Source organism: Castanea sativa, chromosome 7, assembly GCF_040712315.1.
Source record: "Castanea sativa cultivar Marrone di Chiusa Pesio chromosome 7, ASM4071231v1".
Classification (NCBI taxonomy): Eukaryota; Viridiplantae; Streptophyta; class Magnoliopsida; order Fagales; family Fagaceae; genus Castanea; species Castanea sativa.
Genome location: NC_134019.1, coordinates 9,797,686 through 9,814,154, shown reverse-complemented (window position 1 = coordinate 9,814,154; position 16,469 = coordinate 9,797,686). Strand labels below are relative to the sequence as shown.

Sequence of the window (16,469 nt, the reverse complement as noted above, 5' to 3'; positions counted from 1 at the left end):
TTCAACCCCACGATGATGCCTTGGTGGTAACCCTGTGGATCGGTGGATATGATGTGAAGAGGGTCCTTGTGGACCAAGGAAGCAAAGCAGAAATTATGTACCTAGATTTGTATAAAAGATTGAAGCTTAAGCCCGAGGACTTGCAGAAATATGATTTGCTGTTGGTCAACTTTGATGGAAGAATGGTAACCCCTCGTGGGATGATCTGACTACCTGTGCAAGCTGGGGACGAAGAGGTACAAGTCAACTTCATCGTGGTGGAAGCCTATTCTCCTAATACTGCTATTCTGGCAAGGCCTTAGCTTCACGCTATAGGGGCAGTATCGTCTACCTTGCATCTGAAGGTCAAATATCCCGCGCAAGGACGAGTAGGAGAATTGGTAGGAAATCAAGCAATGGCTAGACAATGTATGATGGTAGCTGTTAGGCAGCACTCCATGGATCAAGTTCTAGAGGGGAAGGAACAAGTCCCATAGCAACTACATAACCCTTCCATATCCGTTGAGGAATTTGATTTCTCGGGTTACAGTCCTAATTGCATTTACTTTACAGATAGTGTGGTACCTGGTGAAAGAGGGAGAGATATGAGCATCTACAACATGCTAGATGGAAGTATCCAACCATGCTATTCAGGCCAATCTCGTTCTAGCATAACGCCACCTATGTGGGTTGTACCTAGTTTAGGAATGACCAACTCTTTTCCAAAGGTTGCACCTTCGCTCTAAACTATAATTATATAGACTTTGCACTTTTATCTATGTTTTTCTTCTAGTTTTTTGAGCATTGGATTATATAAATTTTAATTTATTTAATTTTGTTGACTAATTCAATAATTCTCATTACTACTTTTCTTCTCTTGAGTTTTATTTATTTTAAATGAATGATATATTTCTCTCTTTTTTATTCATACATTAATGATATATTTCTCTTTTTAATTACTTTGTTGCAATGATATATATGTTGTTGCAAAAAAAAAAATTATTGCAATGATGTATTTGTTGTAATAAATAATGTTTTATATTTGTCATTGCAATAGATTATAAAATAATTAATATTAAGTTATTACAATGATGTATTCGTTTCATGTTTGTTATTGCAATAGATTGAAAAATAATTGATTACAATGATGTCTTTATTGCAATAAAATCACTTTGAAATTTTTGTTGTAATAGATTGTAAAAATAATTGGTATCAAGTTATTGTAACAATATCTTTATTTTAAGTCATTGCAACAAATTTTCTTAATGTAATACTGATAATTTTAAGTTATTGCAACTAATTATTGTAAATGCGATAGTTTGCTACTTTTAAGTTATTATTACATCGATTTTTAACTTGATGAACAAATGAATTTTCATGTGGGTTGAAGAGTACAAAAGGATGACATAAACACATCACAAATAAATAAGAATATTATTTATATATATATATATATATATATATATATATATATAATATTCCTATTGACCTTCTTCTACTTCTTCTACATCTTATGGGTTCACTTGTTGTGGATCTAGGGCTGGATCACAACAAAGAGAAATATAGAACAAATATGTTTAAAAATATGTTTGCTTACTCATGCAAGTGAAGAAAAAAGACACTGGAAAGAAAATTCAAATAAGAAAATTATGATGTTACCTTGTGGTTGGCCTGCTTAGTCTTGTTGTTGCTAGGCTGGAGGTGGAGGTGAAGGCGCATGAGAGTCTTGTTTATGCACTTGAAGGATTGCATCAATATAGAACACGTTGTAACAAATGTTACAATGGTAATGGAAATTTTTATGCACCATACGGTTATGTAATCGTAAAGCTTTCGAATTGTCAGATAACGAAAACGACTGGCGACAATAGCAGCAAAAAGCTTGACCATCATCCATGGTGAAACTAGAGAGTGGGAGGAGAGGAAAGAGTGTGGGAGGATATATTTTTCTTTGCAGGGAGCAAGAGGACTAGAGGAGAGTAGAGATTTTTTTTCTCTCCATCAACAGCTGAACCCTAGATCTATTTATACGCAACAATTAAGAGATGGAAATGTAAGGAAAGTGAGGCAGATGCACAGTGGCGACTCCAGGAATTTTGTCTAGGGTGTTCTTATTCCACTTTGAAAAAATTTTGGGTCATTTCAGTTTGTTTCAGGACATTTCGGTAAATATAGGCCGAAATTCAAAATTTGGCAAGCATGAAGTTTGTACTTAAAAAAAAAAAAAAAAATCTTAAAACCAAAACAAGTTTGCATTCTGTACACCGAAAAACTTCAAAAGGAAAAAAAAATAAAAAAATAAAAAGAAAAGAAATTAATGAACAAAGGTACCGGCACAATAAACTATAATTTCATTTGAAATATCAATAAAATTACTAATTATTGTTGTTTAGTTGTTTCATAAATTTGTTTGTCTTTTATAAACCATAATTTGTTGTATCATTGTTTCATTAATTATTAAATTATTAATTATTGTTTAGCCTAACATAATTTAATTTGTTTGTCTTTTATAATGTATTAGTTAATTAAATTATTAGTTATTGTTGTTTAGTTACTTCATTCATTTACTAACTATTAGGAGTCTAGCACACACCCCACTATGTGTTAGCACACACCTCTGCCTCTGCATGTCTTTTAGTTCAAAATTTGTTTAGCATAAAATTTTTGAAGATGTTCCTGATATTGCTTAAGAGTGTTTCTATTTTTTTTAGGATAAACAAATAAAAAAAATTAAATTATTATATATAAAAGATAAAATAAAAAATTCAAGCCAGGATGTTCCCAGGAACACCCTGGCTCCTGAGTGGCGTCGCCACTACAGATGCATGCGGCACAGTTTTGTGAGGAAAGTGAGGAAGTGGACTGAGAGCATCCACATGCAAATTTATCACCTATTTTGAATTTAAAAAAATTACTTTTATTTATTTTGCATATTCATTTTTACAAAGTGCTGGTTTGGATCCAGTTTATTATTGCTGCGTCTGCGTTTTGCTTTTTTTTTTTTTTTTTTTTTAACCCAGCCGCAAGGTTGGACTTTTCAACCATGAACAGTGCACAAATGTACTGTTCATGGGTCCCACAAATTTTACTTTTCAGCAACTTTTTCATTAAAAATGGGTCTCACGGTACTATTCACACATTTAAAAATTATTTTGCTACAGTGTTTTCAGTTTTCAGTTTTCAGTTTCAGCAAAATAAGTTCTATCCAAACGGACCCAAAATATATAACCCATCTATTATATACTATATTTTATATAAATAATATTTTTATATATTTTTAATATTATTGTATCTCCCGATAAACATCAATCTATTAATAATGACAACTCAGACAATTCTAAAAGGAAGCTGCAATCGAGAAAACGTAACTTATCACCATCACCTGTCAGGTCTAGGAGAAGGTATCTACTTATTAAGATCTCTTTACTTTTTATCCAGGTTTGCATTGTGAAACATCAAGGGAGTGTTTGAACATCCTATGAATATCAAATTGAGCCCATATTTTTAGTAGCACTAAAAACAAAATACTTTTTTTTTTTTGAGAATGAAAAAACAAAATAGTTGATTGAATGAGATGGAGCTATTATCATAGTCACCAAGTTAATTTAAAAAAGGGATGAGTAACTTTATTATTTGGTATTTTTCAAGGAACCAAAAATATAATGGTCTAGTTCAACATTTGTTTGATGTTTAACCAGCATATTACTTAATTTATGCACAAATTCTTTCATGGTTTCAAATTGGGAAGTTAACTTATTCAGCACATTTACTAATGCTAATACACATTCAATTTTCAGTAAAGGTTTATTTTTTAAATTCTATCTAAAGGCAGATTTATCGTTAATTTATGATATCAATCATGTTTTCTGTGGAGGCAGCTAATCCATCCAAAAATTACATTTAGAATACAAAATAGCAAAACAATGTGGTTTTAGGAGGGTTAATGGCAGAACACAAATAACAAGTTACAACACCCCACTTCAAATTCATAAACTCAAAAATAGGAACATAACGATTCGAAACATCATGAAATCATAAAGCCTTTTTCATCAATTCCGCACATATTCCCAACACTCTAAACAACAATTATTCCAGTTTTTAAGAAAACAGTAACTCACATAATGCAAAGCAAAAAATGTAACAAAAAGGGGGGGGGGGGGGAGAGAGAGAGGGGGGGGGAAGCAAGCAAAAACCATAGACAATTAACACACTAAATTGTATTATTTCCATAAACCTAAACCAAATGTGAGACTATGAAGTATACCTCATTAAAAGGCTTCAATAATTAATTATTTAGATAAAATCAATGAGAAGAGAAAGAAAAAAAAAATTCTCAGTTGTAAATATCATGCTTGGCAACTAAAATGTACAGAATATATTCGACAACTTGTCTACTCAGCCAGTTTTTGTAAAACTTGGTAGAAATCAAATGTTTCTATTGTGTCATAGGTAGTTTTACTGATATATTAAATCACCATTCTCCATAAGCATTGTCTATTTCACAAAGAATGCTACTGGTTTGACTTTTTTTTTTTTTTTTTTAATCATGAATCAGAATAATTGCATTTAAGACAAACCAAGAAATACACATACATCCCTTCTAAAAAAAATACACATACATCCAAAGTTTGATCAAATCAAGGTCATAACAAGGACTAATCCCACAAATTATACAGTCAACAACTTAACACCAACAATACAAAACAGTTCTAGAAAGCTATTTATAGAACTTACACACAGCAGAAAACTATCACACACAAATCACACATATATAGATAATTTTCAAAGACTTGTATCAAAAATAAAAAAAGACAATTTTCAAAGACTTAAACAATGGAATTTGTATGGACTACTCATTAAGAACGGTCAAAAATCAATAATCTCTAAGAACAATTCAGCAAAATAACAAACATGATGAGGTTAAATGACTTCTATAAGTGAGTAAAACATGCATATCTCTCTTACTGGTCTCACAAAATGAGCAAGAATTCCTAACTAAGCAGGCTAACTCCAATTAGACTGAGATCCTTTAGCTAGCTATCATACCAAATAATATATATATATATATATATATATATATATATATATATGAAATAACAATACAAAGTATTTGTTATTTGTTTTAAAAGAAAAGATTCGCCAGTTTGAAAACAATTAAACCGAAGAAAAATATAGAGAGATATAGAATACCAAAACTCATTAATTTTTAAAATACTGTTAAAAAAATGAATTAATATGTTATAAACTTCAGATTAATAAAAGAATGGGAAAACAAAGAATGATGAATATATACCATTGGTTAACTCGTTGCTCAGCATCCCAAATTCCAAAGCAAATACTATCAGAAATCAAAGATGACCTTAATAACATGCATGCATAAAAATAAAAAATTCAACAACCATTCCATATTTCTTCATCAAATATTTAGGCAAAATTGAAGCAACAAAACCAAAAAGAGTGATAAATCAGTCTTTAAAAAAAATCAATCAACCCATAGAGAAGAGAACTTTAGAAAGAGAGATACATGTATTGCAATGAGTTGAGAATGTCAAACCACAAACCAGCAATATTTTTTATCTGGTCCTCTACTTCTCTCTCTCAACTTCCAAGAAACCTACACCCACCCACAATCTCCACCAAAGTCTCTTCCCATCCTTTAAACCACACAATCCTCTCCCCCCACAAACCTACAGCCCGCTGTCTTCGAGCCTTATCTCACCAAATATATACGAATTACACCGGCACCGCACACGTAATCAACTCAAGTCTCTCTCTCTCTGTCAAGTCTGTTAGAAGAACAAGATATTTCTTGAACTTTGCCCGCGTCTAAAATGCTTTTCTTTCCCGCGAAAACGATGAGTTTTGGATGTTTGGGGAACCATAACAGGCGTGGGTTCTCTTTTTCTTTTAAGCCCAAATAAAACAAGTGATGAATCGGTGAGTTTTGCCCACCGGATTGACTAAACCAAAAAACTTTTGTTGACCTCATACTATTGTGCCCCACCCACATCAACTTTTGAAACCTTACAATTTTATACATCATTATTTTATTACATAATTTGTACATATTTGCGCAAAGCCCAATCTTATTGGTTTGCAAGAGAGTTAAACCAGCTTCAATTGTATTTTGGCTTGTTTGATTCAGTGATGTGGAAAAAACAATGTATGCCTTCTTAATTAGATGGAGCATCAAAATTCAACTCGCAGGAAATCCATGTAGCAAGGATCTTCAGAGTGACATCCATGAAATTTAGTAACATGAAGAGAAACACGGATGGGGGCAAGAGTCATTGCCTTTGGTGATGAGGCACATTACTTTTCACTTTTTAGGCAATTCCTTTTTTTTTTTTGAGAGATAATTACAACATGCTGCTAATCCCGCAACTTGAATCCTTTCCTCTCTAGACCCCCAAGCACTTTGTGCATGGGGAGGTGTCAATTCAGCTACAAGGCCTTTGGCAGACAATTCCTTTGTTTAGGCCCCAAAATCCTCATTTTTGCCTTTTTTAATAATTTTTTTTTCTTTATAACTTTTAATCTAAAAGTTAGAATAAGGTACCATTTATTTTGGAATGTATCTTAAAGATAGTAATTTTTAATTTTGCAATTATCTCTTTTTTTTTTTTTTTGCTCTTTTGATAAAATTTACTATATTACCACATAATTTCATGATTAGCACAAATTAAAGTTTCGTTGTGCTTTCCTAGTCGCCTCTTGCTGAGTTGGAAAACTATTATTGATTCTCACATGTGGATATTTTTGAATAAGACACTCAATAAGTGTGAAATTTTGTAGATGCTCATTTTTTTTAGAAGCCTAGCAGGAGGAGAAAGCCCAACAACGTAGGTAGAAGAAAGTGGGATGGAAACACCATTAAGCCCAAGTGGCAGAAATAATGAATCATGGGTCCATGAAGCAAACAAATGGATCCTAAAGAAGTAAATGAGCCTAAGAAGACCCGGAAAAAAAGAAATAGTAAACATATGGGCAGTATGGATGTAGAAAAGCGAGAATGGGTCACGGCTACCACAACAGCCCCAAAGCAATGTAAGTAAAGAGAGTAAGGGACAATGGAGAATCCATAAGCCCCAAGAATGAAGTATAAAGTACTTGGATCAAGAAAGCCTAAGAAGTTAGTAAAGGCCCATGGGAAGCACAAAACTAAAAAGAGTCAAGGATGCCCCAAGAAAGTAAACGGGTCAAGGACGCCCAAAAGGAGGTAAGCGGGACGCTGGAGCCTGCAAGTAATGTGATAAAAGGTCCAATGAGTTTATTGGGCCATTAGAAAAAGGATGAATAGCAAGCCCAGAGAAGCCCAACAGTCCTGAGTCAGGAAAACACTAAGGCAGGCATGACAAAATAATGCGGCAGAAAGTAATAATAAGGCTAACAATAGAGCACGGAGGAGGGCGCAAAGGAAGGGAAGTCCATAATCAGGCAAAGCCCAACAAGCCATAAAAAATCAAAAATCAATAAAGCAGCCCACGCCGTAAGAAGTCAAAAATAAACGGAAGAACAGGCAGACGGACCTTCAGACCATGGCAAGCGCATGAGCAGCAGGCATATTTTGGACGAGTATGAAAGTAAGGCACGCGCAAGGCCCAAACACCACCAACCTGTATCCAGCCAATACAGGAAATGGTGGGTCATGGGTCAGAGGTAAAAGGACATGGTTTGGCAGTGGGGAGGAGAAAAAACCTATTTTCGTGTTTCCTTGCTCAGGCTCTTTTGGAGGCAGTGTCCTGCTGGGATGACATACTACCCAAAAGAAGCAAAGCTGAGTTGGAACCACTAGGTGCATGCCACGAAGGACGGAGAGGAAGAGAGTACTTACACCATGGCAGGTAAGAATGCCATGGTGAGCAAACAAACAAAATAGTCTTCTTGGTCTGGTGAGGTGGAGTGGCGCGGTCAACACAGGTAAGTGGCGCTGGTTCGACGACTAACCAATCAGTAATGGTTAGCAAGGACGCCTACACCAGACAAAAAAGGTTAAGGGCTAAAATGGTAAAAGTCAGTCGCGGCTGGCATTATATAAGGAGCTCTTACGGTGCACGACAGAGAAGAACTGGGGGTGGAGAGAATTAGCATAACTAAGAAAACATCAAAAGATAAAAGAAGGAAAGAAAGAATTAGAGAGAATAGAAAGAAAAGTAAAAAAACGGAGAGAACAGAGTGGCAGACATGCACCAAATAGGTTGATCCCCCTCTCCCTCTCCAACCCATGTTCTCTGATAATGGCAAAGGACATCTCTAAATATGAGTCATTCAGGCCTACCCCTTCAAAGCAATTAATTTTTTCCTCAAAGAAATTAGTCGCGTTGAAGAGATGGTTCCCCTTCTTGACTTAAACCCAGCAACGTAACTTGATACAGCAAACTGACATTTTTCTTTTAATAAGCTGATTGCTATTCATTCAATACTTATTCTTTGTTGCTTTTCCATACAACGAGTATTCATTATCAAAGCCCATTATTTACCTTTGTCTGGATAGTGAAAGAATTTCTATTATTGTCATTATTAAATCTGTTTGTCGTAACTATTATAACAGTTCTGTCTGTCATGGGCAAGTGATAAACAATCTTAGCAAACGGGGGCATCATTTGCACACAAGCCAGACCAAGGAGGGTTGCTATTGGACCGATCCCAACTCCCTAATCCAGAAAACTTTGGGGCCTAGTGCAGCAGGAGGCGGCCCAGCCTAGCATTTGCAAAAAAGACCCCCACAATTTTATTGTAAAAACTATTGTTTTCAGTATTACTTGACCACATGTCATCTACCACTAGTGCAATTGATTTTTACCTTCATTGTAGGCCTCACTATGAAATACTTAGAGCATTCACATCAGTTCATGTTAAAATTCATATTTTTTTTAGCATAATAATCTATTTTTTTCAATTTTATATAACCACTTTTCAAAAATAAGCAATGAAACAATTTTGGATAACTATGTTCTAATTTTTTTCTTTTTTTTAAAATTTTATTAAAATTAATAAAAAATTATTTAAATAATAAGAGGGATTATGAGGGTTGACTATGAGTAAAAAGCTCTAACGCTCTTTCTCTCTATTGTTATTGCTTAATGGAGCACTTGACAATGGACAGAAGTATTGATTTGAGTGAGTTAGCAAAGTTATTGACTAAAATAACAAACTTCAAACTTAAAAAACTAAAATGATTTTTGGGAAAAGTCAGCAGATTAAAAATGAATTTTTTCCAAAATAAAAATTTAAGTACTACTTCTCTTTAGTAATTCATGATAAAATACCATTCTTTTTATTTTCTTTATAATTTGATATTTACGAAGTTATGTGGGATTAAAAAGATAAAAGACAAAAAAAAAAAAAAAAGACAAAAATACTATTTTGGTTATGTGGGGGTCAAAAACTCTAGAAAGGGATTCTGAACAAAAGTTCTTAATCAACACAACTAATTTCTAAAAAATAATAGATATGAATCCACGATGGGAAAATTAAACAGATAGCTAAAGGCAAAAGGAAACTATATCATGCGTTTATACATATACATATATACATATATATATGTATGTGTGTGTGTGTGAAAAAGGAGTGTTCTCGTGATACAAAGAGGGATTTTGAGGGTTGAATATAAGTAAAAAGCTGTAACTCTCTTTCTCTTTATTGGTCTTGCTTATGTCCTTTTTTTTTTTTAATGGATCCCCTTTCCTATTGATCTCTCCTTCTTCTTTTATAGCCATATCTCTTCATTCTCCAGTTGTCTAGCTCTTACCTGGATTTGAGGGGTACTTGTCCTATAAACCCCTTGCGCTACCATTTCTTGATCATGAAGGACTTTTGGGGGTGTTTTCATTATTGAGGCCAGCTATTCAGCATTTAATGAGACTGACATTAAGTGGGAGAAGCTCATTAATGTAGAGATGTTACGTTGGGCTCCGCATTTTCTTTGATGTGTTCTTTAGGAAAAAGGTGAGCAAAGGATGGCCCCAGCTTAAGAGGAAGGTCGATCCTCGGCTAGTCTCCATGTCCTCAGGAAAAAATGGTTTTGCGAATTACCGCAGTAGTGTTCCTAGATGGTATTCGGGAAGGATGGGTATAGCAGATTACCTCGGCTATGGGCCTAAATGGTCTTCCCATCAGAAGTCCCTTTTATCTCTTGTTAGACCCCAAGTTGGGTCCACTCCTTGGATTTCCTCTTTGGGCTAAAATCTTCAAGGTAGATTTAGGTTCACTCCCCCATAAGATCCCTACATTTTGAGATTACAATCAATTTAGTTCTTATTATTTTCAACTTGTCGTTAATTTGGTCCCGACCATCAACTCACTAATTGAAAGTAAAAAAAAAAAAAATTTTAAAATATCTTTAAAAAACCTGAATAAAGATAATTGTTAATCTTTTTCTTTATTATTATTTTTAATAAAAATAACTTTAACTAGAACTAAAATGATTTAGACATGATAAGAGTTAGTGAGAAGTTAGAATTCAAATGAGAAAAAAGAAATACCATGCATGAATATATATTTTTATTAATTTTTTTAGAGCAAAAAGCGATGCTTAAGTTTAGGAGAAGTTTGTAACCATTGTTACTGGGTTACTTGGAAAGTATTCATTTAGTTGGAAGTTATTGAGAGGAAATTGTTGTTGATTGTGTGAGTAGGGTGGTTTTTTTTTCTTTTTTTTTAATTTCTTTTTTTGAGAAATAGAGTAAGGTGGTTTTTTTTTTTTTTTTTTTTTTTCAAACTACTAAATACACACTCTTTAATTACACTTTTGGTTGTGGTGCGTGGAGTGGGAGGTTTTTGTGATATAGTTTTTTGTTTTAAAATTTTGTTGAATTAGGGTTCTATCCTCTTTTTTCTTTTTCTTTTTCAAATTTTTTAGGAGTTTTTTGTTTGAGAAGCAATTTTTTTAAGAGTAAGACTATCTAATTAAATTGAAATATTTTAATAACTCAAAAAAGTAATAACTAACTTTCCGAATTTTCTTAATATATAGAGATAAATGAATTGTAGAGGTTGGGGTTGAAATCCTAATCTAATTTGCGGGTGAAGATTTGATGAAGTTAGGAATTGATTGTATGATTTTTTTTTTTAGCGTACTGTGTGTTTTATTGCTAAGAAAATGAAAAAAAAAAAAATGTAGAATAAGTTCTTAAATTTTTTTTTTTTTTTCCTATCTTTTGTAAGCCACGTGAGCTTCAAGTCTATCAACTATCAACTATGTAATCTTTTTTTTTTTTTTTTTTGAGAAATAACTATGTAATTCATTATTCATGTGAACATTTTCCATTTGTAGGTCAACGGTAGAGACCAAATTAATTTTTATCAAAATGTAGGTACCCAATTAATTGTGATCATAAAATATAGTGGCTAAATTATTATTATTATTATTTTAAATCTTATTTTTTCACATATGTGCTATGCAGTTAACTGGGCCTTTTCTATGGGTAGAACACATTGCAGATATGAGCCCATTGTAGACCCTATTCCAGCCCACATCCGACCCGAATACTCAGCCCAAAAAACATAAAACCATGGCACCCATTAGGGTTCCTTCTCTGTAACCATATATATTCACGAGCAGCTTCGTTCACAAAACCTTGCTGCCTTTGCGGAGAGCTTAGAGAGACAAAAGACTTGCTCTACTTGTACACCACACCCAAACAAAAATGGTTTGTACATCTTCTCTTTTCGATATTATCGTTTGTTGTTGGTTTTTTTTTTTTTTTTTTTTTAAATAAAATTTATTTTAAGGATATGAAATTGGCTAATGAATATTGTGGGTGTTGTTCACTGTCCGAATGGGTTTTAAGGGTTTGTTTTCATTTGGGTTTTGGTTATTTCAAATGGGTTCTTTTGGGTATTGAAGATATGTCAGAATCAGGATTTGGGTGTTCAAATATGTAGATTATGTATATGGTTTTTTTGATCTCTTATGTACAGTTATACGGTTGTTTGGTTATTCTATGGATTCATAAACTAGAAATGTATTAAACAGCTACAAACAAATTTGAGAATAAATATAATGATGATTTTGTCATGGGGTTGTTACAAAAATGTATGGTATGTGTTTGATTTACATAATTGGTGGAGATTAAGAAGTTGAGATTTGCTTAACTGTTTTCTTTTCTAAGTCTAGAATACATATATGATAGTTCTAATCAATGCACAAAGCTCCCACTGGTGTCTGAGAGAGTTAATTGGTAGGTGACTTTACCTCCAATTTTGTTTTTGGTGAGGCTGATTAAAATGACATCTCTCCATGTATGATGAAAAGAGAGGCTTTTTGATAACCCATTGTCTATCATTTTCTTCAGTTGGGTAGGGCTGAGATCTTCTTATGTAACTCTGCATTTTATGTTTTGACACTATTCAAAATTGGCCCATGATGGGCACCTGCATTTTATTGCATGTCGTAAAATCCATAAAGTTTGTATTGATAATTGTTTTATCCTTCATTCCCGCACAATCCCGATCCCTCTATTGAATGCCTGGTTTGTGTTAGTGTTAGATGTCAGCTCTGTCAAGTATTTGAAAAACTGATTTGTGCAACTAAGTCCCTATGTTGGCTAGAAAACTTAGCATGTAGGGACCATCTTCTGAATTTGATGGAAGAAAACTTATAAAAATCCACCTCTGTTGCTTGATGAAAGCTTCCATCCGTATTGCTGTATGGCAGTAGCATATATCTAGTGTCCTACGTTTTTTTATCATAGGCGATTCTCCAGCTTTAAATTTTAATATTGGATATCCTTCATTAGATTCAAATTCTACAGTGGAAACAAAGTGAAATAGGTCAAAGTTGATTGCGAACACAACTCCTTACAGTAGAAAATTCATTGATGTTTTATCATTGTGGTTATTCTTATTCTTGAGGGTTTTAACTTTTGTCAAATCTATTAGGCGAAATGTCTAAATTTTATTTTCAACTGAAACTTAAACCATGTGACTCTGAGATAAAGCAAGTAGAAAACAACTTTATGAATTGTGTATGAATTGTATTTAACCCATTTATGTATAGTATACATGAATATTTGGATTGTTTTAGGTTTTTGAAATTAATATGTTTGAAATTGGTGTCTACAACAGGCTAGAGGGTTGAAGAAGCACTTGAAGAGGCTCAATGCCCCTAAGCATTGGATGCTTGATAAACTTGGTGGTGCATTTGTAAGTCAAAACTTCTGTACCTAGCTACCTCTGGAATGATTTTTGTATTTGTCTTATCTCTCAGTTTATATGTTGAATTTAGGTTCCTTTTTTTCAATGTATTTTATTTTTCTTGTTTAGGCTCCCAAGCCTTCATCTGGACCTCACAAATCTAGGGAATGCCTTCCATTGATCCTTATCTTGCGAAACAGATTGAAATATGCTCTCACGTACCGTGAGGTCATTTCCATATTGATGCAACGACATGTTCTGGTTGATGGGAAAGTCAGGACAGATAAGACCTATCCCTCAGGTTTCATGGGTATGCACATCCAAATCTTCCTGTTGTAAATTATTGACTTTATTTTTTAATCATTACTTGTTTTTAGTACCAATGCAATATGCTAAATCATCATGAGAAAAATGCTCATTTGTACCTATGCAGTAATCATCTATATCTTCTCAACTGAAAGAACCGCTCACTAGCTAGCTGGATTAGTGGGGGGCCCTTTCTGGAGACATACTGAAAACCATGCCTTTTTTTTTTAAAACCATCTATACGGTGCAGTTACAAATTACTAATTGATGGGTGCTGCAAAGGAAAATGTTGAATTACTATAACCACAATCTGCTTGATAATAGTATAATTTTATTTACACTATGTATTGCTACTACATTAGGAAAAAATGTCATGTAAATCTTCCACACTCGCTTTTTTCTGAATTACATGACCTATTCAATATGATTGGCGAGTGACTCATTAGTTTTGTGGCATTGAGAGTTTTTGTTGCTTCCTTGTATTTATGACTGCTGCATGTTGCCTGGTTTAAAATTAAGTTCTGTGGTGTTATTGGTTAGAAATTTTATTTATGCTTATAATCTGCTTTCCTTCTAACAGATGTTGTTTCAATCCCCAAGACTAATGAGAATTTCCGCCTGCTTTACGACACTAAGGGTCGATTCCGTCTTCACTCAATCAGGGACGAAGAGGCAAAGGTATTATCTTCAGTCTCTTGAATAAATTTTCAAGTTTTTTTTTTCCATTGTAAAAATTAATGTATATCTATAACAGAGGCTTCAAAAATTGAGAGTGACATGATTCGTAGTGAATACATATCATCTTATTGTACATAATAGATGAAGTTCTAACATCATCTGCCTAGCTTTGCTATTTTGTATCACAATATTGTATGGATCCTTTTGAAGCTGGAGTTACTATGGATCCTGTTAGGATTATTCTGATCAACTGAAAGTCTCTCTGCAGTTTAAGCTCTGCAAAGTCAGGTCGGTGCAGTATGGGCAAAAGGGTATCCCATACCTCAACACCCATGATGGGCGAACCATCCGCTACCCAGACCCTCTCATCAAGGCCAATGACACCATCAAGCTGGACTTGGAGAGCGGCAAGATCACTGATTTCATCAAATTTGATGTTGGGAATGTAGTCATGGTGACTGGTGGAAGAAATAGAGGCCGTGTTGGAGTAATCAAGAACAGAGAGAAGCATAAGGGAACCTTTGAGACAGTCCACATCCAGGATGCCACTGGGCATGAATTTGCTACTCGTTTGGGCAATGTGTACACTATTGGCAAGGGGACAAAGCCTTGGGTTTCCCTTCCTAAGGGCAAGGGAATAAAGCTAACTATCATCGAAGAGGCCAAGAAGAGGCTTGCAGCTCAAGGGGCAGCCACAGCTTAAATGAATATGGTGAAAATAACCTTCAAACATATCTGATGGTTATTTGTTTTTGTAGCTCCTGACCTTTTAGTTCCTTAAATTATGTTCCTTTTTTTTTTTGTCTGTTTCATGCTTGGTAACAATAATATAGTTGTTATGAGATCTTGATGCTTGTTTGTCTTGGTTTTCTGTAGAAGCTCTGAATTGGGTGTTCAATTCTTTTAAGTTAATATTGTGAGGTTCAATTTGATATTTGATCATCTGAGTTTTATCCTTATGTTCCATGAGGATTATTTATAGATTCAGAGAAGTTGTACTAATTGCTATACTTCTTCACCCACTCACTATGTGCCTCGCTTGTAGGAATGGTGAAAATTCCCAGCCCTGCTTGATCCACCCAACGTGGGGTTTTTTCGCCCTGAAGAGGGCGGATGACGGGGGTGGGGTGTTGTATGTCCAGTACAGCCCTAGGGATGGTAAAAAAAATTCGTCCCGCGTCTTGCCCCAACTTGACCCTTACCTGCCTTGCTGATGTCATTCTCATCCCAAAAGGGGACGAGGCAGCCATGATCAGACTCTATCCCACTCTATTGTAATTCTTACTCATTTGTTAACATGGCCAGCTACATTAAGCATATTATTTAAAGAGAAACTTTTGCGTGCAATAGATGAATGCATATATGCTAGAAAGGATATGGATTTTTGGTTAAAAAATTCAAATATCCAAGTAGTAGATTTTTGAGAGTAAGAATTAGAACTCATACTTTTTATGTTACTTCGATATCTTGCAATTTTAATTTATATTGTCTTTAAGTAATCCAAAACAAATTCATTATCAGAATTTTTAAATGACAAATACTTATGAACGTTAATAAATATTAATCATTTTTAAAATTAACTTCATATATTTAGATTTAAAGAAATATACTGAAAAGTCAAATTCTAACAATATTATAAATATTGGAGAGGCTTGAATTAACATTTGTTTATCTAGAAGGTGGGTATTAGAATTGCAAGAATTTGGGATTGAGATGTTCGTAGGAATTGCAATTTTTTTCAAGAAATTTTTACTGAGTTTTAAAGTCCACCAGCATTTAGAACCTGATGATCGGGAAACAAAAATGACGGGAGGATTCTTGACAGTTGTTTTCAAAAAAAGTGTTGCGACCCCAATTCCAATTTATTTCTTGTGAGTGCGGACTATTTTTATGAACCCAATTTCAAAAATAGTGTGAAGGGTATAGAAGAAGCCACAACCACAAGCAGATCTAAGTACCTTTTTAGATCATTTTTTTGAGCCCAAAATGTGGGTTTTGCTAAAAGTGGGCTGGGGCTTCTTGCAAAACCTAAGGCCCACATAAAAGATGTTTTGTGCGTTCTTGGCTGGTTTCTATTTGCATAGAGTAGCTTCCCAGAGGACCAAATTGGTAAAGGAAAAGGTAGCCAATCACATTAAGTCAGACATTTCCCTTAATAATGATAAAAAGAAGCCTTCCTTTTATTTGAATAAAGCAAATATGATCGTAACCATTAGGTTTAACATCACAGAGGAACAATGAGTTTTGGCTAGCTCAACTAGTAAAGTTTTTTATAGTTGAATAAAAAATCTGGGTTCAATTTTCGCCTATACCAAAAACTGATTAATGTCTTGGTCTGATGACAAAGAGCGTTCATCAAGAGTAAACGT

General features: G+C 34.0%; 1 protein-coding gene across 1 annotated transcript; it reads left to right on the top strand.

Moving 5' to 3' along the window:
• Positions 1–11,490: 11,490 nt before the first annotated feature.
• Positions 11,491–15,042, top strand: LOC142643336 (small ribosomal subunit protein eS4x-like). The gene is made up of 5 exons (XM_075817901.1): positions 11,491–11,630; positions 13,048–13,125; positions 13,246–13,426; positions 14,003–14,100; positions 14,369–15,042. Exons 1-5 carry the CDS (start codon positions 11,628–11,630, stop codon positions 14,801–14,803), a joined length of 795 nt encoding a protein of 264 aa, XP_075674016.1. The 5' UTR covers positions 11,491–11,627; the 3' UTR covers positions 14,804–15,042.
• Positions 15,043–16,469: the final 1,427 nt, after the last annotated feature.